Source organism: Sylvia atricapilla, chromosome 6 (assembly GCF_009819655.1).
Source record: "Sylvia atricapilla isolate bSylAtr1 chromosome 6, bSylAtr1.pri, whole genome shotgun sequence".
Classification (NCBI taxonomy): Eukaryota; Metazoa; Chordata; class Aves; order Passeriformes; family Sylviidae; genus Sylvia; species Sylvia atricapilla.
The window spans coordinates 23,153,339-23,175,127 of NC_089145.1; the positions used below are offsets into that span (position 1 = coordinate 23,153,339).

At 42.5% G+C, this 21,789-nt stretch overlaps 1 protein-coding gene across 2 annotated transcripts; it reads left to right on the top strand.

Annotated features, from left to right (window-relative positions):
* Positions 1 to 1,951: 1,951 nt before the first annotated feature.
* C1QTNF4 (C1q and TNF related 4) lies at positions 1,952 to 21,386 on the top strand. 2 transcript variants are annotated; one of them, XM_066321077.1, is made up of 2 exons: positions 1,952 to 2,029; positions 19,865 to 21,386. In XM_066321077.1, exon 2 carries the CDS (start codon positions 19,870 to 19,872, stop codon positions 20,971 to 20,973), a length of 1,104 nt encoding a protein of 367 aa, XP_066177174.1. In that variant the 5' UTR covers positions 1,952 to 2,029; positions 19,865 to 19,869; the 3' UTR covers positions 20,974 to 21,386. The 2 variants fall into 2 exon arrangements, with proteins under 2 accessions (XP_066177174.1, XP_066177173.1); XM_066321076.1 differs by lacking the exon at positions 1,952 to 2,029 and adding an exon at positions 16,477 to 16,581.
* The last annotated feature ends 403 nt before the right edge of the window (positions 21,387 to 21,789 follow it).

Here is a 21,789-nt window from a genome sequence, read left to right on the forward strand (position 1 = left end):
AGCTCATCTGGACTGGCAGAGGACAATGCAAACTACACATCTATTTTTTATACTTATAATATATATAATATCATAATATCCCAGTACACAATCACTTTGATCCCGATGCAACATAGGTATTTAGAAGGACAGTTTATCATACTGTTGATAATTACTCATCACCACGATCATTGCTAGATGATTAAAAGGAATACATTTGTCTAGTTTATGTCCAAGATGAGCATTCTCATATCCTGGGAGTCAGTGGTCCATTCATCCCTCCAGAAGCAGTGAACTGAGTGTTGAGTAATCTGTCCTTTGAAATGTGTAAAGAAGCTGTTAAGAGAGCACAAAATATGTTTAGCCAGCAGTATCAGCTGGATGTGAGCCCATCCAGGATACACTCTGCTCAGCTGACAGACCCCCAGGAGGGTTAGTCTCTAACTCTCTCATGTCTCATTCTGCCTGTCACCGACGCCTTTGTTTCGCCCTGTAGGAGGGAAGGAGAAGATATAACATAGGAACAATGCAGCGTTTGGTGGGTACAGAGCTAGGGAGGATTGGCAGGATGGCAGGTATTTAATATGATATGCACACCACATTGACAAGCTATTGAGCAGTAGGAAGTTCTTGTTATGCCATAAATTGCATCCTCGCACCAAAGAGTAAATTACTTTATGGTCATCTCATCTGTCAGTCCTCTTCCTCTAAGAAGAAAGCTTTTTGGTTTCTTTTCTTTTTCCATTTTCTGTCTACTGTAAGAATCAGCCTTGTGACTGGTACATGTCTTATGTGAAAACTGATTCAAATGTGTCTTGCGGCTGTAACAGGAGAAAGTCCTGGTGTCTCCCACAAGAGGGTAACTGGATATGGAGATTGGATAGCAGAGCATGCCAACACAGGGCAACAATGGCTGGACAATCCACAAGGGGAAACATTGCTAGGTGCCCCATCTGTACTCTGAGTGAGTACACTAGCATTTAAATTCCTCCTATAGCAAGTGGGTGTTGAAAGGTAAAAGACCTTTACTGTTGGGGAGCCAGAACACTTTTTAAACATCCACATCTTTAAATCTTCTTTTTGGAAGTCAACAACAGGGTTAACAATAAACATCTTTACAAAACCCCAAATTTCCTCTTCAACTCAGATCAGGAATGTGAAAAGCCTACTATTTTGCTGTCAGCAAAAATCAATGTCAGCCTTCAAAGGAATAAGCAGTAGCCTTGTTGTTGTTAGGTGATGATCTAAGGCAAGGCAAGCTTTCTAGAAAGAGATACAAGCTTTTGATAAACCAAATAACACAGTTAGTCTGCAGACATGCTTTGGGACTCACAAATCTCCAGAGCAGAAGATCAGACATGAACATGATCTTGGGTAGCCAAAAGCCTGTCGCTTACCGCAGTCACATCCTTTGGTCTAGCTAAGGCTGTTTGCGCTCCCTCATCGGCCTGACCGGGGGCGGGAGCCCCGTCCCGGCTGCCTCAGCCCGGGACCGGAGGGCGCTGCCGCCGCACGGCGGTGCGGGCGCTCCCACCCCGCTGCCCCGTGCCCCGGGCGGGGAGCGGCACCGGCAGCTCTGCCGCCTCGCTCAGCCGCCGCTGTGCCGCATGAAGGGCATCATCCCGCGGCACCCGTCCCCAGCGCCCTCTCCTCCCGGGAAGGAGCGGGGAGCTCGGCCCGGCTGTCTCACAGCGCCGCATCTCTCGGTCACCCCTGCCCTTGTGGGCGCCCACACGCCCCCCCGGCCCGCAGCGCCCGCGGGCGCCGGCGCCTCCCGGAGGCGGCCCGGGCTGCGGCGGTGACGGGGGCTCCAAGCCCCTCGCCCCGCCGCCCCCTCCCCTTCCCCGCTCCCGCCCGCCCCCGGGCCCTCCTCCCGTCACTGATTCGGCGCCGGAGCCCCGGGTGCCCGAGGCCCCCTCCCAGCCCCGGCCCCCTCCGCCGCCGCGGCTCCCGAGCTGTCAGTGCGCAGGCAGCGCCGCGGCCCCGCTCCGCACCGCGCTCCGCACCTCAGACCCCGCCGCCGCGGAGCCGCCGCCGCGGGGCGCAGCAGGTACCGTGCCGGGGGAGCCGCCGCCGCTGGGGCCGGGCTGCACCCGCAGGGCCGGGCTTTGAGATGGGATCCCCCGCTCGGACAGGGGCGATGGGAGCGGGGCCGCGGGCGGGCCTGGCCCCGGCGGCTCCTGAGGGGCGGCCGCCGGTGCGGAGCGGAGGGACCGTCGGGGCTCTGGAGAAGGGGGGCTCGCTCGGGGCTCCCTGCGGTGTCCCGGCCCGTGGCCCTCGGGGCGGTGGGCAGGGCGTGGGCGGCCGCCCGGGCGGGCTGCGCTCCCTCCGTTCCCACCGAGCGGCTGGACAACAGCAGGAATGCCCGAGTTATCCTCCCTCACACCTATCATTCCCAATATTAAATGGCTGTAGAGTTTATGTGGGAAAGGGTATAAAATTTTGGCCCCACTTTGTCATGGAGACGAGGTAGGAAAACCTCCCAAGGACTCGCCATGGTGAAGAGCATCCTGGCAAATTCCCACAGGGACAGTTTCTCAGGGGGGAAATAACATTAATTTTGCACGAATCTCTGGTTTCTCAGTGGAACAAAGTCCCGAGGGTTTTTCCAAGAGTAGCGTATGCAACTGATTCTGTTATGTGCGATTTTCTGTTAGATAATATGATTTAATCCTCTGTGTACTTGGCCATCCCACTGTCATCTCCTCAACCCACTCTGTAAAAGCTCCCAGAGAAGTAGGTCGGTATCTCCAGATGATGTTTCTATTAGACACTGGTGAGTTTCTGCGCTGCCAGCTGACTAGAAGGCAGCATTGTGACCCTTCAGTTTATGCACATACTGAATGAGCCGAGCTTCAATTATTCATTCTGATGCTATTGCAACCTTCTGCAGTTTCTCTTCTCCAGGGACATGATGTGTAACAAGAGTTTGAAACACTTCGCCAGTGAGGCTGCAATCCTATCTTGGCATATGGCAGCTGTTTGCTTGCCTAGACATTTTTAAGGGTTAATTTGTAGCACTAGGAGGTATGTCAAGGAAGAATGCGGATTCCCAGTAGAGCAGCATTAACCTGTGCATTCCTTCTGTTTCTCTCTAAAAAGCTATAATTCAAAGTGCTGAATGGTTTATGGAGTAGACTCTATAGATGAGTTTTGTATTTTCTGTCTGGAAGAAGCAATGCCTTCAGAGGGCATTTGGTTACCATGAGGGAGAGCCCATAGCTCCAATATAGAATTGGTTTAAATCCGAAAATTGGTTGGTGTTATAGACATTTGCTGTTTTGTAGGTGAAGAAAGAGATGCAGAAATAAAATACATTGGAACCAGAGATTTGGCGCCAAAACTCAGAACCCTTTGTTGTTATTTATGTTTTAGTTGTGTTGTCGTTGTTTATATTTTACTTGTGTAATCATCTTTCTTTTGTGCTGTGCTCTCCATTCGTGAACTGTGAACCATTCGTATTTTTCAAGTACAGAAGACTGGGTGGGCCCACAATGGCAGCAGCTATACTTGTGAAAAAACAGGATAACTGTCTTGTGACCTGTAGTCATGTAGTGTATGATAGCTTTTATAGTCTCCATTTTAATAAAAGGTGTATTTTGGAAGAGCAGCAAGGCTGCCTGTTCATCACCAGCTCTTGGAAGACTTACTCTTGTATCAAGTAGTAACCTAGATGAACACAGGCAGACAAAGAAAAATAATATGTCAAAGGTGTAAACAGACAAGATAGTTTTAACCTTCTGTGCAGAGAACCCTGTAATGCAAAGAGCAAAACAAAAAGAGGCCAGTGCTAGCAGAAAGTGGACAGGCAGTAAGCCTCTGAGTGATCACCCCAGTGTCACTGTGCCAGAATTTCACCTATTCTTATGGTGAAGGCAGAAAGCAATGAAATGAACTGGTACTGGTGGTGATAGCAGATTTCCAAGGAGGTGATACCTCTGAAAATATAGTATTTTCAGCTGAGAAATGTCTCCCTCCAAGAGATACTCATCTCTGCATTGAATTTTAGGCAAAAGAATAGAGAGAAAAATAAGGTTTAAAATTGCTATAGTCATACAGGTGCTGAAGTCTAGGGCTTTGTTATCCGCATCTAAGGTCAGATGTTAGGATTTGGTGGGTTTTACTCCTGAACTCTTCATGCAGCCACCAAAGTATTTTTAAATTTTAAGTATTTTTAAATCACCAAAGAATGAAGTATGAATTGTACTCCAAGGTGCACAGTTAAGGAAAATTATGTTCCACTGAATTACAGTTTACTGACTAGTCTATAGGGGTGAGGTTCTTTGTACTATCTTGGAAGACACATTAAGGCTTAGCAATTTGATTGTTCATCTTACAGTATTTGAAATACCCTGGCTCTAATTTTCACCCAGTAGAAATTAAAAGCCTCTTACTTCTCATCTGGCACTCAGAAATTTACTGTAGATCCCATTGGCCAACCAAACCAAGCGGAAGTGAAGTCAGGACTTTTTTGGTTTTCCTGTCTTTTTGTTTCTTCTTTCAACTTTTCTGCACCTTTTGCTTTGACCCTCTCATGGATAAGGAAATCTGTGTGATGTTCAAATGAGATAAGCCAGTACTACACAACTGCTGTGCTGCTGGTGCTCTGTGAATACCAAGTCTATCCCTGGGTTCTTTCTTGTCCCTGTAAAGCTTCTCTCTAGTTCCATGCTTCCTCCAGACAGGTTAGAGAACAAAGGAGGAATTCCTGCTGCATCTAATCAAAGGTCTGAGGTTTCCAGCAGAGGTAACACTGCCAGAATCAGATGATCACAGAGCAAGCAGTAAGTGACTACTCCAGGGGCTAATAACTGATTACTAGGGCCCCATTGGGAAACAAGGAAAATTTGTAATTTCTCCTTCTTTACCCTCCAGCTGGTTAATTTGCACCATGCATGTTTTCTGCTGTGCCAGGGCCTCAGTCACAGTGCCAGGAAAACTGTCTATATTGGGTTAAAGAATCTGGGGGCCCTGTGGTAATGACTACTGGAATAACAGTCAGGGCTAGATGAGAGAGTTAAGTCTTTGTTGTCAGGGGGAATACCAGATCATCTTTATTCCAATGTACACAAAGACTTACTGTCTGTGGTGTGCCTGCTTGTGACTGTCATGGCTGGCATTTATGCTCCAAGGAAAAGATCCTGCAGTCATTGGTCAAGAGTAGAGGAGATGTTCAGTCCATTGAAATCAACCAGCTACCTTGGTGCTGCCCTTGAAGCCTATGCTGCTGATGTAACTACAGTGAATGTAATAAATTAGGACATTTCTATCATATCCCTACATTTATGAAGAGATTATTCCCAATTATTTTTTCAGTATTCCAGCAGGTTCTAACAAAATGGGCTTCTGTTCAGTTTACATATTAAAGGCTACCTGTAGAATAAGAATGAGAGATTTCATTTAGGTTATGGGTTTTTTAATGAAAAAATTGAGATTCTTGATTATGGTTGCACATTAATAGCAAATATTTGTTTTGGTGAGGCATGGGGCATAGCAGGTGAAGGAGGCTATAAACTGGGTAAACATGATTGTCTGAACAGGCAGATATTCTTTAAATATCAGAAGATTCAGAGCTCATATGCTTATATGCCCATATGCTTTTAGTATGTGCCAGTCCTTCCAAGAAGCCACAAGTTGCTTAACACTGACAGTAGCTGCATTGGGGTGTCCTGGATCTGCTTTTATTCAGTGTTTTCTTAGAGGACCTGAATGTTAATATAAGAAGTGGGTATATCCCATTTTCCAGGCACATAAAACTGTGACACTAGAAATATGCTGAGGGAAAATACTAGAATTCAGATTTTTTTCCAATTAATTGGAAGACCTTCTAGGAAAAGAGGTGAATGAAATTCAGTAGGGATAAATACAAGGTATTACTGTTATAAGGCAGAAATTACAAACCAGATAAGCACAAGCCAGAAGTAAATGACTAGGTTGCGACTCCACAGAAAAGAATCTGTAATGATAGATCATAAGCTGAGCATGAGTCAATGTCGTGCTGCTGCAAATAAAGGCAAACATCTTGCTCGGATATGTAAAAGACATGGAAGCCTGGAAGACACAAAGCAATCCTTTTGCTCTGAGGCCAAAGCCTCAGCTTGGGGGCTGTGCTAAGTTTTGGTTGTTGCACTTTGAGACGGTGCAATTCAATCAGAGGGAGTCCAGAGGAGGGTGGCAGGACTTGTCAAAGGTCAGAAAAATGTGACCTGCAAGATTATTTGAGGTAACTGTAATTTTTAGACCAGGAGTTTACAGGTGAATATAACAGTCTTCAGACAAAGAATAGAGAGGGGAGTGGTCTTTTCTTTGGGCTCATGGTGGATGGAGCAGAAAGCAAGGAGCAACACAAAGGATGACTATTTTAAATGACAAAAATAATTTTCTAGGACCAAGGATAATAAAAACAGTTGAATATTTGATATAGGGAGGTTCTGAAGATACTTTGAGAACAGGTTACACAATTTTCTGTGAGGAATCAAGTAAGGCTAGTGATCCTACAATGGGAAAGCACTTTGGACTGTTTAATGTCTTAAGTTCTCCTCTAGACCATTCTTCTATCATTTTATGAAGGTGATCATTTCATGTGAATGAAATAAAAGAAGTCTACTGGTCCTGTTCTGATGTTTGCCTGATATCCAGGGATAGAACAGCACCAAGACAACAGACCAGCTCTTCTTGAAAAGACCCTGAAAGAAGAGTAAGAGCTTACTAGAAGACAGTGAGAAAAGGTCTCTCTTTTTGAAAGAAAAGGGAAGGAATGGGACATTCTGATTTCCTGGGAGCAGATGCTTGATTGAGTCTATGAATTCTGAAAACAATACTATGGAATAAGAAAATTTAATTTGGATTAGCAATTAGTAAAATTATCTGAACTGAAAATACAAACTTTTCTAGTATTTTATTCCTCGAATGAAGAGTATAGTCCAAAAATGGTTTTTAGAGGTAAAATGAAATAATATAGTGGAATTCAGAATAGGAATAAAACAAATCATAGTCCTATGATTTTTATTTTTAGGCATTTATCCAGGGAGAGAAAATCTAGGTCCTGTAGTATTCATGGTTTAACATATATTGTTTAATATAAATGGAACAGACAGTCCCCTGTGCATGGTGAAAAATCCTGGATCTCTGTGAGGAGACGGGTAGAAAGAAGAAAGAGAGCAATGATCAACACTTTCGGATGCTGAAGTGGTGGGCTGCTCATAAGATCCTGAATAGAACACATTCTGAGTCCAACCAAATAATTTTTTAATCCTCTAAGGGAGAGGGATTTTTCTCTCTCCTCAGGCTTTAGACCTTTTCACTCAGACAAAAAGAAAAACTCTTAAAGAAGTTAAAGACACACTGGGAGGAGTGGAAGTGTTTTCATACCAAGCAGGCAATAGGGAATTTTTTTCTGTGAAAACAGGTACTCCCTAGGACTAAAACGCTGCAAAGCAACTGCTGGAAAGAATCTGTGTTGAATGAACAAGACAAGGAGAAAATGAAGAGTTCAGCTGCACTTTTTAGTGGCCTGTTTTCATGGGGCTGTTGCTCAGTGAACATATTAGCATAATAATCTCATGTAATTTAAACACTCTTACACTGGAATTATCCATAAATTGATGGTAATTCTCATTTTTTATTTACTCTGGGACACATGAGCACAAACTGTGGCACTATATAAGCAGTGATGGATTTTTCCCCTCCTCCCATCTTCCATTACTGCTGGAACACCTTGGCAAAAATAATTATATGCTTAGAAAGCCAGCCACTTAATGCCCCAGATATTTCAAAGTGAATTCACATCCCTTCCACCCAAGGACTGAGCAGTGCTTGACATCAGCTTGTACTGCTTTGCCTGAGTTTATTTCATCATTCCTCTTCCCATCCTTGCTGTCTTTACTTCTCTGATGAGTGTATGAAACAGTTTTTATTTGAGAGGCACAAAGGGTATCCAAAAGAAGACTTGCTCTGATCCAGTGCTAAAGGCAATTTAGCTTTGGAACAAAGTGATTCTGGAAGGAGATAAAGCAAATATAGCTAATGTAAAAAAATCCCAATTTTTACTATTAGGAGGAGACAACAAGGTGAGAGAGTTATTCTCCAGGAAATTTGTGAGGAAATCTGAGACAGGCTGTGCAGAAAAACAGTGAACATGCTGGAGGGGGTTCTGCAGATGGTGAATGTTTCTCCTGGTGGAAAATGTTGGTAATTATCTTGAAAAGGAGAGGTGTTAGACGGAAGTAGCTACAAGGAAGGTAGGGGACTGAAAGAATTTGAATAGAGGAAGCACTGTCTTGAAATACGAACTGAATACGAATGTTTGGGTTTAGGGTGCATGACTGGAATTTCTCGGTGTGGCTGTGAGGAAATTGTGTAGGCTGTTGCAAATGGCTCTTCTTTCAGTATGAGCTGCGTACTTAATGCAAAGTAATGCTATCCAAGCCTGCTTTAAATGGAGCATCTGCATAGCAGGGTTCAGAGCAGCCATATCCTTTATGTTCTTTATATTATGTCCGACTAGAATCTAGAAGTCAGGTAAAACCTGCCAATGCATTGCTGCAGTTGTTATTTCAGTATTTTAACAAATTTTTTTTCCTATAAGCAAAATCAGAGGCATCGGCTTCAAGCTGTCAAAGGCAATTTTGCCTGGGAGAAAACTGGCTGGTCACAGAGATAAGCCGGGAATCTGTGAGCACTTGACAGGCACTGAGCGCTTCCTCTCTGTGAATGAGGAGCTGATGAGTGAACAGCAGTGCCCAGCAGCGCTTTTTGATGGCAGTGCCAAAGCCTTTTACCAACAGCTCCCTGGTGCAGATGGAATTTTACAGAAATGGTCACGCAAGTATTTCTGCTGCCATTAGGAGGAGAGCGACATTTTTTTTAATACTGGAAGCAATATAAAGCAAGAAAACAGATCTTGGAAAAGCCTTGTAAAGGTATGTGTGTATTGAGAGCGTTGTTCAGGAATGCGTCTCTCTGTCCTTCCATCCAGGGCCTTAGATTCTGCCTTGTAGGCAGCGGCACCTCTGTGTCAGATTGTCACAGAAAAATCCAGGTTCAAAAACTTGTGAAGTGAAAACTTGATTTATGCAGGGTGTTGGGGAGGAACTTGACAGTTCTCTGTTGGAAGAGATGACAAGCTGATTAAATCAATGGACCAAAATATACTGAATGTTTTAAAAGTGGGAGCAGAAGCTGTGGTCTTCCTGAAGATATAAAATATCAATTCACAGCCTTGGGTTGCCTCATTTGCAACAGCTATAGTCTTCTGAAAAATAATTGCTAGTAAAACGGCTAAAAAATTGAAAGAACTCAGGTTCCAGATGTCTATAGATCTTCCTCAGAGAGGTCTGGTCACAAGGGATTTGGCAGGTAAGACCACTGAAAATGGGGAAGTACACATTGCTGATTGTGAAGTGTCAGTATTAATAAACATGAAAACTACTAACCCTGCTGGTTTACTTTGCTGCTTTTAATTGTGTATATGTAGATATAAAAGAAAGAGTGCTAGTCGGTCAACTATCGGATAAATCTGATTCATTAAAAACAATTGATATTGAAGGTCAGTATGTGTATTGAAGAATTTCAATGTTCATCAAGAACTTCAGTTCCATACCAGGGGAACTCTCTATCTCAAGGTATCTCAACTTTCTGGTAACAAAAATGAGGGTAGTCCCAGGCAGTAATTATTCTTTCAGTGATTGTTTCTTGATCTGTCTACCAATTCACTGGGTACAAAAGCAACAGGATTATCATGGATAATCAGAAGAAATTCTTTCCTGTGAGGGTGATGAAGCACTGGAACAGGTTTCCCAGTGAGGTTGTGAATGTCTGTCCTTGGAAGTGCTCAAGGCCAGGTTGATTGGACCCTGAGCAACCTGGTCTAATGGAAGGTGTCCCTCCCATGGCAGAGATTTGGAACTAGGTGATTTTTAAGGTCTCTTCCAACCCAAATCATTTCATGATTCTATGATCCAGTTGGACAGTTGGAGAACAGGACCAGAAAAAAAATTATTAGCATATGTGGAGTTTGACTGACACCCCTTTTTTCCCACACAGAGTTTTCATTCTGGAATAATGCTGACCTCTGCTGAGTGCATGATGCTTGTTCTCTGGCTCCAGGTCTGTGTCCTGACCCAGCAGGAGGAGGGGCAGAAATGAAAGTGCCAGAGCAGAGATGAAAGATACATGGATCTTAATGCCTTTAATCATCTTCTTCACTAAACTAGAGCTCAGTGAATTTCCAAATTGAGATGTTGTCGTATGCTGACAGTGTAGACCAGCACTGCAGTGCAGTTCAGTATTCTCTGAGTTTCTTTACAGTAATGAAACAGCAGGGCAAAAAAAGAAATGAGGGTTTTGGCTGAGTGTGATGGCAGATGTTAAAAGACAGCATGTTTTCCTGACTTACCTGTCAAGACACGCTAAAAAAACTCACAAGGAAAGCAGCATTCCTGTAAGAAAATGCCCCAGTACATGGAGAGGTTTTTTCAGATAGATTTGCAAAGTCTGCTGTCAGAAAACAGTAGTCAGTAGCATGTGATGTTTTCTCAGAGTATATTTAGTGTAGCCTTTGATGGATAAAATGACCAAAGCAATGTTTTCATTGGTAAAACATAGTGTTAGAAGTTGATTTATCAAGCAAAGTAAAACTAATCTTATCCTTTCTGGAAATTTTCTGTTAACTGCAGGTAGTCAAGATGGAGACCAGATTTACCCAACTTGTAAAAATTTTTGGATTGCTAAATCAGCTCATACCAGACAGTGAGTTCAGACATAACAATGATAGAAAAATGGTTTTTGTTGTCATGACATGTAATCCCAGCTGGTACTCAGCTATCTATTAGTTCCCATAGGAGACCACTGCTGGACTCCACAGGTTTATCCTAACTTGAGATTTGATGATTAACCAGAAAGAACCAGTATATTTCCTCTGTCTTTTACTCAGGTGGGTGATGTGGCAGGTCTTAGAGAAATGACTGGAGGGCAGCATTCCAGTAAGAGGGGGAGGGGTTTGAAAACAACTTCTGCAGGTGCAGAATTCCAGGAAAAAATGATGATTATTTGCCCACTGAAGTGAGAAAGAGAGAGCAGATGTGGCTATGCAACTATAAAAGACAACAGAAAAGAAAAATCTAAAACTTGTTCTTTGTTTGATTAGGACCTCACATTGCAGTTAAATTAAAATCATATATTGGGTGATACAAAGTGCAGGAGCACAAACTCACCGGAGGAAGATTGAGGATACAAAACCATTACAGAGAGGACAATGAACAAGCCTTGAGAGCACAGCACAAGGTTCCAGTATCTCTTGTAACGTCATCACAATTTCCAGGACAACAGTCTTCAACAGGAAGGTGTAATACAAAAGTTGCAACTCCTGTCATGTATAGACAGTCAAAATTGCTTCCCTATTTGCTACATCATTTTGGGGCTCAGGTACCACAGGTTCCTATTAGTTCCTGGACAAATAAACCTACTATTAACTGTTGTTTTCATTCTTACTGAGGAAATGAGAGAAGAACATGCAAGAATCACTGCAAGATTTTGCCCAACTGGTGGTGCCAGAGTGTGCTGCTGGATGACTGGGAATGTGAATGAAAGTGGAAGGCAGCAGGGAACAAGAGGGAGAGCCTGTGCAGCCTGTGTTTAACTGGAATATTTACTCTCATCTTGATGACCTTTAATGTCTCTAAGTATTTGTTACAACTAAGCATTAAAAGAAAATTGACAAATACAGCATCAACTCTGAGAATAGTCCAGGAACCTCATCTTCTTGTGAGCATGACGGGAGAATGAAAATATTAATTCAGCTGCACTGAAGCAAACTATTGCATAGGTCCACAGAGGTCCCTAAATTTAAGTATCTTAAGCCAGGTGAGAAGTTTAAAATAAAAACCCTGTAAATAAGTCTTGTTCATTTTTAAAGAATAATTTCACATTAGAATAGCCTGAATTGCACTGCTTGTACTCAGCATTCTTTCTCATAAGTGTCTATCACCCCAATAGGTCTGTTGCTGGTACAGTCTCTCTGCCAGTGTCCTTTTGCTTCATATGGTTTTACCTTCACGGGCACAAGAACCCCAGGACTTTTGTGGGTAAGTCCTCCTGCTACAGGAGGAAGAGGAGCCTTCCTCTCTCACTCTCTTAACTGAGATCCTTATGGTATTTGCTGCCAAAGTGTCAGATACTTTCTTTTGCCTATCAAAATACCTCCTGGTATTCCAGGCCAGACTCTTTGTTAATCCTTTATGCCAGTGTGATCTGCCTTCTGGTGCTGCAGCAATATGATTCCTGCTTGGAGATATGAAATACTACAATAAACCCTTATTCTACAGTCTCAGCATCTCTTATGCACACCAGGAAAAAGAAATGCACACATAAACCAGGTTAAAAAAGGAAATTATGTTTGGGGGTGAGAAAAGAGAAGGTTTAACTTTGTCATTACTGTAACTGTAATGGGATCCATGTGAAATTCCAACTGTTTAAATAGTCTCAGTTTTATATGTCTAAAGGTAACAATGTTAAATAAACACTGCACAGCAAGAGACTTTTAGTTTTCTCAGGATGTGGTTTCCAGTCTCCTCTGGCTTTTGCTTTCACAGAAGCTGTTTGTCACTGAACTCCTTCCCACCAAGGGCTGGTTTTTTTCACTGTTTATTGCTGGTGTGATTTCAGTGATTGCTGATCAACAGTTGATTTAACTGCATGTACAAAACAACTTCACAGTATTCAACACATTTTATGAACTACAGTTTAAACTCAAATGTTCTAGCACTGTTTTCTTCCACTTCTGGCCTGTGTTAGAGTATGTTTCTTTACTTTGAAGTTTTAGTCCTGTTTTCTTGAGCAGTGTGTACATGGTGGAGAGTTGGACTTGTGTAATGTGTTCATTTAGAAAAGGATGTAAAAAATTATTACATCTTAAAGCATCAGTTTTTTGGAATAAGTTCTTGCTCCCACCTATGGCTGAATATTATTCAGCCATATTCTCTACTAAAACACCATTTTGTCTAAATTAATATATTTTTAAATATAATGGTAGTCAAAAAGGCAAATGCCATTGCCACCCTGGCACATCAAATGTGTATGAGAAATTTTCTTACATGATGTTAAAGAAGAAAAATCATAATGTCAGAACTGTCATGTTTTTATTTTGGTCAGTGAATTTACATCATTTCACATAACATAATTTTAGCTTAAATAGAGTCATTAGGGCTTTGTTTGAAACAGCAGGTTTAATCATATTCTGAAATGCAAAGTAACGGTAGTTGCTTCTACCAAAAAAGTCTCTCCAAAAAGTCTTCCTTTTCCTGAGTATGGCTGGAGTTGAGGCACTTGTAAACAATTTTTGCCTTTCCACAGATCTTTGAGTACATAGAAGCTGGTTTATTATGTTAAAGGACTCTCCCTTGACTCAGGGAAACATTCAAAATTAAGCACTTTCTATATTAATGCCATAATATATGTCTGTCATTCAAGGTGTGACATACAGTTTCCAAAGGCATCCTGAATGCTTCAGACAATGTTTTACCTCCCAGGATTGTGCCAGAGTTAATAAAAATAACCATGTTCATCAAAAGCAGAGAAAGGCCAGAGCCATAAGTGAATCACTGATTTTGTTACTCATGTACTCTTACACAGATTTTGCTTTTGAGGATGTGCTACAATTAATTTCTCTTTGATGTTGGAAGAACTGATGCATTTGCATCATTATCTGATGCTCTTAATCTGTATTGGATGAGTGGAACAGACAGTATGTGGTATCTTGGGAGAAGAAATCTTGCTAACTATAGTCCAAGAAGGATGTTCATTACACAGACTTTCACTGATTCAAATAATTGAAACATTTGCAGCTGTCCTTAAATATTAGGGTGAGAGCTAGGGAGAACAAGGCTTTGCTCTTGCAGCTTACAGGATTTAAAAAACCTTTTAGTAACAGCTGATCCAACTGTACTGCTTCAGTTTTGTTTCATATCTCATTCTTCAGCAATATTCCTGGCAAAACTCCCACTGAAATTAAAGAACTCTTGCATAAGGTAGGACTAGGGAATCTGGATAATTAATATTTTGGAATGAAAAGAAAACCCTTGTGGGTATCAGAAGTAGGTCTGTCCTGCAAGTGTAGAAATGGGGTGACCTTTCTATTGTTGAATGTCCTTTTGTAAATCCATGTGTCTCAATAGAAGAATAAAACTAATCATCTTTTCACTGGTGGATTGATTCTGTTCCAGGACAGAAAAATCACCTCCAGCAAACTCAAAGCTATTAAAATTTCCTGGGTCATGCAAATGGTGAGTTCTGACTTTCTTTTCAAGAAAGTTTTGCAGCTCTTATTCTCCTATGTGAGTCAGTACCACCAGTTCAGTCCCTTTTTTTTTCAGGTCACTAATTTAATGCCAGTGTCTCTGAGAATTGTTTAGCTGCGTCATGTGTTTTGTGCCTCCTATTCCAAAATTAGTTTCTTGACTTCTCTGTGGGCTGCTGTCCCTGCTGGTACTGCCTGAAGTAAAAGCAGTAGCCTACCTAATTTATCCCTTGGATCTGCTTAGCTTCATTTCATGCTTCTGTGGTGTTGGGACAATAAGGAATGGCAGGGTACAGGAGAAAGGGCCCTGATTTGTGCGTAAATGTAATGAGAATAACACAGCTGCCACATGCTGAAGACCCACTTTTCATCTCTAGCCTGGGTCTTTCACTTCACTCTTCAGTTTTAAAACTTTGATCATAGCATTAATCCAAGGCTGATGCCACAGTGTCCATGGCCAGCTTCACATCTCCGGTGCTGTATCTTCCCTGCCAGAAGAAAACTAAACCAGTAAAAGAGACTTGGGCACCAGAAACAATTTTTTGGCCAGGAACAGGGCATTTTGGCAGCTTTATCTTTCAGAATTACTATGACAATACTCAAGTCCAAAAGCTGTCACGAGTGGCCTCTGTTTATGGCACCCCTGTAGCTGGATGTGTCTTCCTAATGATTGGCAAATTATTCTTAGACTGGTTTAGTGTGAGAGGCAGTTAGTAGATACTTTGTAAATTATTTTTAAAAGAACCTAAATAGTGCTGGAAGTGGTGAGTGGGAGCTGTCAAGGAAACAACTTGCTAATGGAAGTGTAGCATAATTAACTGCCTTATTTAAATTACTTGCTTTTGGAAAGAGCTAATAAATAAGAGACAGCAGCAGCAGAGGGTCTTTGCAACTGAGTGATCCAATGTTTAATAAGTGACCTTATTGTAGAGAAATTAGCTTTCAAACAGAAACAAGGATAATGGACATTTGAAGGATCATAAGGTCAGATTCACTGCACACTTTATTAAGCTTTGTCTGTTTGGTCTTTCTGTGCTTTTTGGCCAGCAGTGATGTGCTTTCAGTATCCCCCCTGACTCCTGGATATGCTGAACAACGTCTGTAGTACAGGCAACATTTCAGAGAAACAGGCTTGTTGCTAAAAATGCAAATGCCAAATCCTTTCCTGTCATTTGTTATCTCAAGAGCATGCAGCCATGTCACAGTCATCCTGGTTCTCCATGCAGCCACACCATGGTGATCACTAGAATAACAATGAATGAGTATGAATTAGGAACATCTAATAGCCCCTTTAAGTTTGCCTTTAGGGCTTGGTTTTCTAAGCTGGAAGCTGGAATGGGCCTGCCAAGCTGTATGTAGCACTCTGCAAAGATATTACTGCTGAACTAAAGGCTGAGCTCACGAGTGTGACAGTTTGGTATTTAGTTCTTGGTGGATATTAGGGTCTATTAGTATTGTTTAAATGGCAGCAGTAGCTAAATGCTGTACTGACAAGAGAAGAGAGACAGCCATTGCCCTGAGGAACACATAAACTACAAAGTCAGGAAAAACAAAGACAGCATGGAAGCAGATGCATGACACTTAGCTATGGATTAACAATTTCATTGAAAATGCTTCAATTTGCTAGGTGGAAAGTAATCTGTCTGTTAGACTTACTGTTAGCTGGTTAATTCCATGTAAGTGCCATGGCTAGGTTTACTAGGAAGTGAATTTTAACAGCAAGAAGACAGTAGCTATGAGATTCAGTTACAGAATCAGGAATCATGACATAGGAAGTCTCTAGGCCAAGTTCCTGCTGAAAGCAAAGCCAACACAGTGCAGACCAGGTTGCACACAGCTTAATCTAGTCTTGTTGGTAAACTTCAAAGGATGGAGATCTGGCAGTCTCTTTGGGCAAACTCTTACATTCTTAGTTGCCTCATCATGGACTTATTTTGCTTAGATCCGGTCTGACTCTTCCACTTTGGATTTTATGATCATTGTCTGTTGTTCTTCCACCATGCTCATCAGTGCAGTACCTCGCACTGTCAGGAACCACTATAGGCACTGGAAGGCTGCTACTAGATCCCCCCCAAAGTTTTCTCTTTTCCATGCTGAACAAGCCCAGGTCAATCAGCTTTTCCTCATCAGGCAGGTACATCAGACCTCAGCCTCAAGCATCAGACCTTGACCTCTCCTGGAGTCACTCAAGTGCCATCAAGTGCCAGCTGAAGAGGAATAATTACAGTCTGCGGTTCCTAGCTGTGTTCTGTTCTGCACACCAGAGTGCTGTAAGCCTTCAGTACCTGCAGGGCACAGCACTATCTCAGGTACAAATTACTGTTCTCCTGGACCCCTAGATCCTTTTCAGATCCTTTTCAGACAGACTCTCAACCAGTCAGACAGCATTCTGTACCAACACACAGGTTAGTCCATTCAGGTACAGTGTTTTGCATTTATCGTCACTGAATTTCTTTTCAGTCCATTCCACCAGTCTGTCTGGGTCCCTCTGAACAGCAGCTGTGCCTCCAAGTATGTTGATCAACTATCTGTTTTGGTGTCATCTGCAGTCTTGATCAGTGGACATTCTGGTTTTCAGGACATTGATAAATAATACTGAAGAGGACATCTGAAATTAAACATTAAACACTAGTTCTCAAGCCTGGTAATCCAGTCAGTTTTTCACTTTTCTAGTAGTCCACTTATCGAACATCACAGTTTGGATAGAGGAATGTTCTGGGAGACTGAAGCAAAAGCCTTGCTAAAATGCATGTGACATCCACTGATCTCTTCCCACAAGACAATCAGTTTGATTAGTCTATGCTCAATTAAAAAATGTGTGCTAAATTACATGTCCTTTGACTAAAAATACGTCCTAAGAAGAACACCCCATGATTTTCCCAGGGACCAAAGTGAGGGGCTAACTGGTCAACCACCCTGTAATTTCTCAGGTAATATCACTTATCCTTTTTAAAGATGGATGCCACATTTGCTTTTTTCCAGTTACCAGAGACCTCCTCTGATCTCAATCACCTTTCAAAGATGATAGAGAGTGGCAGCAAAATGACATCAGTCAGCTCTCTCAGCAACCTTCAGTGTTGCCCATGTTGGCCTGGAGGAGCAGGCTAGATCAAGAAAAACATTCTGAATTCAGGGGCATGGAGGAAAATACTGAGATGTTGCAGGCAGAATGAGAACTTCAGACAAGGTTTATTAGAGAAGCTCTCCCTTCAAAAACAAAAGCCACAAGGTACAGGAAGGACTCCCTTACTTTTTAAATTCCTTCTGAGAGAGGAGCCGAGGTACAGCTGGATACAATCCTAGCCCCAGACCTAGTCAATGGTTTATCTCTATAGAGTTACACGGGTGTAATTGAGGTTTTATACAAATTCATCCTGCAGAATTAAGGATGGCAAACCAGATATATTTATATAAATAGCATTTATTTATTTAAATTTATTTATAATAATAATGATTAGGGGGGAAAGCTTAATCAGAAATATTTACTACACAGTATGGATCGCTGTTACTACTGATTTAGTGCACTGTTTTTGAAGCAATTATATTAAAGCAATTATATTCAAGATAGCAGAATAATTGCTAAGGAGAGATTGATGTTACTTACCCACACCAACAACTGGGAAAATCTCTTTTGTTCAGCCTCAAGGAATAACCTTGAGGAGTGTCCTCACTGAAGGGAAGGATCTTCACACACCTTAGGGAGGTATGCTAGAAGTCTTTGCTATGCAAAAGTGACACTGGCCTTTTATAGTATAAAGTGGTTGACTTTAATATGCATTCAAAATAGGCATTTTTAAAATGATGTGTGCTCAGCCTTACTTAGCAAAACATGCTTTCTGCTGAAAAATGTGTTGACAGCTTTTTAGTTTCTTCTCTTCAACACTTCTGACCCTCGCTTCCAAATCAGGACCTGCACATCCTTGCTGCTTCCAGCCTCAGTCAGAGACCCTCAGTCTTGCATGTCCTTGTGGGTGGGGGTGAGAGTTTGGTCAAGCTGGTCTCAGCATTCTTCAGCACTAAGAAGACCAGTGTTATCCTTGCTCAGTGTTATCACTGATCAGCAGCCTGTCCTTGCTCCACTGAACAGCAAACTCTCCTTGCTCAGCCCTTCACCAACAAATTTATAAGCCTGCTTAAGCTGAGAGCGCTGCTACAGATGTCTGTGAGAGAAGTGATCTAAGGTAAAATTGGGACATGGATGGATATTTCTTTTGAGCTTTGCCAGTGTGGCATTTTCATGTAATTCAGAATCTAATTTATTCTTGAGTTCTTATATATTAAATCCTCAGATTTCAGTTTTTTTTCTCAAGTGTGAAAGAGCAGAGATCAAGCTGAATTGCTCCTGGTGAGTGATTCTAGGTATTATGTCTCACCAAAGTAGGATCCCATTGCCACCTCACAGTCTATGTGCATTCTGTTTGCCTTACTAGGCCATCTCAGATGATTCAAATATTTACCCCTTTATCTTTTTTAATGCAGGATTTGTCTTCAGCCCTCCCCCCCACAATGAGTTGCATGTTTTGCTTCTGTTCTGCCGGTCTGTGAATTCATTGTTTGCAGGCTGGCAAGGCACCAGTTTTGGGGTGACAGATGGAGCAGACTGTAAACCAGGCAGTTGCCTCCTAGCCTGAATGATATTTTAATAAGCACAGAGAGGTGACAGAAAGAGAAGCTTCTCACTGGAATGACTGGCAGTTTTGTTTCTAGCCTGAAAGCACTAATAGATAATTTTTGGCCTCAGTCCAAAAAAAAGAAATTCACAGAAAATAGAAGCAGAAAATCCTATTAGCTCCCAACTTTTTTATGGGTCAAAGAAGTTTTTATGTCTGGTCTGTTATCCATTTAGGGAGTTGTTTCCCCATTTTTGGTATTTTAGTTCTCTCTCAGGAATTGTACACTTTAGGAGACTTTCCTTTTTCTTACCATTTTGTTTTCCTTCTATTTTTTTTATTATTTCAGTAATTTTCTCAATTGTATTCCTTCCCTATACATTCCTTCTTCTTTATATTTCTACATACTTTTCGCAGATTCATGTTGGAATAATGGGATCTAACAACTTACTTGGCTTCCATCTTCCATATCCTGTGAAACAGCTACTGCACTGCGAGGCAATGGCATCTGCATGGGAATCTCTAGAGCATATGTCCTCTTCTCCCTGCCCCTCAGCTGTGTCTCAGTTGTATAATACAGGGTTTGTGTAAGGCTTTGTTTCATCCTTGGTCTTATGAATAAAAAAAGGCACAACAAAAGGGAGCTCTGGCAAAGCCCCAGCAGGCTCTGAGATCCCTCTGCAGTGTGAGCAACATGGTGTTTTGCAGACAAGCTGTAGGATAGTTGGGCTTTCAAAGGAGAAGATTCTTTTTCTTCCCGTGAGTACAGGTTAAAAAAGGTCCAGCTCTCACTACAAAAATATAGAAATGGTGCTGGGATCTGAACTGTGGTGTGGTGCTATACACGGCCCAGAGAACACACTGGAAATTTCTCAGTATTTGGACATAGCTCATCGTGTTTATTTAGCAATATTCAGGTCTGGATTTCAGCTGGTGTGTGAGCTGTAAATTCCTGCTAAAATATGCTTCTTTTTTCTTCCAGATACAATGATGACACTGAACATTCAGATTATCTTTGGCCTCCTTTGCTGGATGATTTTTCTTCCTACAGATGGCTTCCCAGCAGACACCAGTGCTGAATTTCGCTCTGCTTTCTCTGTGGCCAGAACCAGCAGCATGGAAGGGAGCTCTGAGATGGTGATTACCTTTGACAAAGTGTATGTGAATATTGGCAATGATTTTGACCCCAAGACTGGATTGTTCCGCTGCCGGATCCCAGGAGCCTACTACTTCTCCTTCACTGTTGGGAAATACCCAAAGAAAAACCTGTCTGTCATGCTGATGAGAAACAAGAATGAGGTGCAGGTAATTGTGTATGACGAACATCACCGCAAGGAACGGAAGGTGGCCAGCCAGAGTGCCATGCTGCAGCTTGACTACGGGGACACAGTTTGGCTGCGTTTACATGGAGATCCCAAGTACGCTCTTTACAGCAATGTGGGCCCCTATACAACTTTCAATGGCTACCTGATCTATCCAGACACCTCTGCCTTCTTCCAGAATGCTCTTAGCTCTCAAGAGCTCGGGCCACACCCTCACACAATTCAGCAACTTCCCAGAGAGCAAAACGAAGCTTCCCAGCGGCACGTGTTGTCTGACCAACCAAGCAGGGTACAAGACCCTCGCTCTGCATTTTCTGTTGCCCGCTCACAAAGTCTCCTGGGGACAGATGAGAAGCAAACCCAGCACGAGCCAATCACATTTGATACAGAGTTTGTGAATATTGGAAAAGATTTCAATTCCTCCACTGGCATCTTCACATGCCGCATACCTGGTGCATACTATTTCTCCTTCACCATTGGCAAAATGCCCTTTAAGACCATGTCAGTGAAACTGATGAAGAACCACAATGAGGTGCAGGCCATGATCTATGATGACAACCACTCCAAGAGGCGTGAAATGCAGAGCCAGAGCATCATGCTGCCTCTGCAATACGGGGACACCGTTTGGCTCTACAGCCACCAGCATGATGGCTATGGTGCCTACAGCAACCACGGCAAGTACATCACCTTCACAGGCTTCCTCATCTATTCAGAGGCTCAGCCAAAGTGGCTTCCAGGTGCCAGCCCACCTCAAGGGTCAAACGATTAAATGCAGATGTGAAAGGAGGGTAAGAAGAGCCAAGATGCCATGAACTGGGGTATAGCTTCTCTGAACGTCATCCTCTACTTTGAGCATGCTGTCATGTGTCCAGTGCTTTCCTCATGCTGCACGCTTGTGCCCCGTCTGCGGGGCTACTGCTGTGTGTGCCATTCATCCCTAGAGAGCCCTTTCAGGCTGTAGCTGTGTGTCCTGTGTTGGTGTTTGAGTTAACATAAAGCATGAGGTAGTTTTGGGGCAGGGGGTGGGGCAGTGTAGTGGAATGCTGAGGATCAGAGAACTACTGCAGTCATTTTACTGCAGATCTCCAGCATCCAGAGGAGCAAAGGGTGTGGTGACTTTTCCTTGTTTATTCGGGGAGGGAATAAATGTAATGAAAATGAATGTAATAAAAATACAAAAGATGTGAATGTTCTCAGTTTGGAATTTATGCTACTTTCTGAGACTTGTGTGCTTGTCGGTGGCTGTGGTACCAGCTCAGGTGAGAGAGAAGCATGGTAAGTGAGCTGAGGATGTGTTACTGAGCCAATCTGTCTGTGTACACTCTTTTTAATCACTTGTGTGTGAAGGGTTGGTACCTCTTATGATTTTATTGCAAGTTTCACAGTGGTTTGTGCTTTTCTTTATCTGATGTGGATGAAGTCAAGAAGCTGTAGTTGAGAATCTTAGCTTCCATTTAATGTAAAGAATACATTTAGAAACAAACAAAAGAGCTGGCTTCTTGTAGTGAAAGATAAGGGCCCAAATCTGTGAATAGACCGTGCTCTGAAGCCCAGAAGCAAGGGAAGTAAGAAGAATAAGATATGC

Excerpts from the sequence above, each read along its gene's own strand:
- C1QTNF4 (XM_066321077.1), top strand. The coding sequence starts at position 19,870 with ATGATGACACTGAACATTCAGATTATCTTTGGCCTCCTTTGCTGGATG.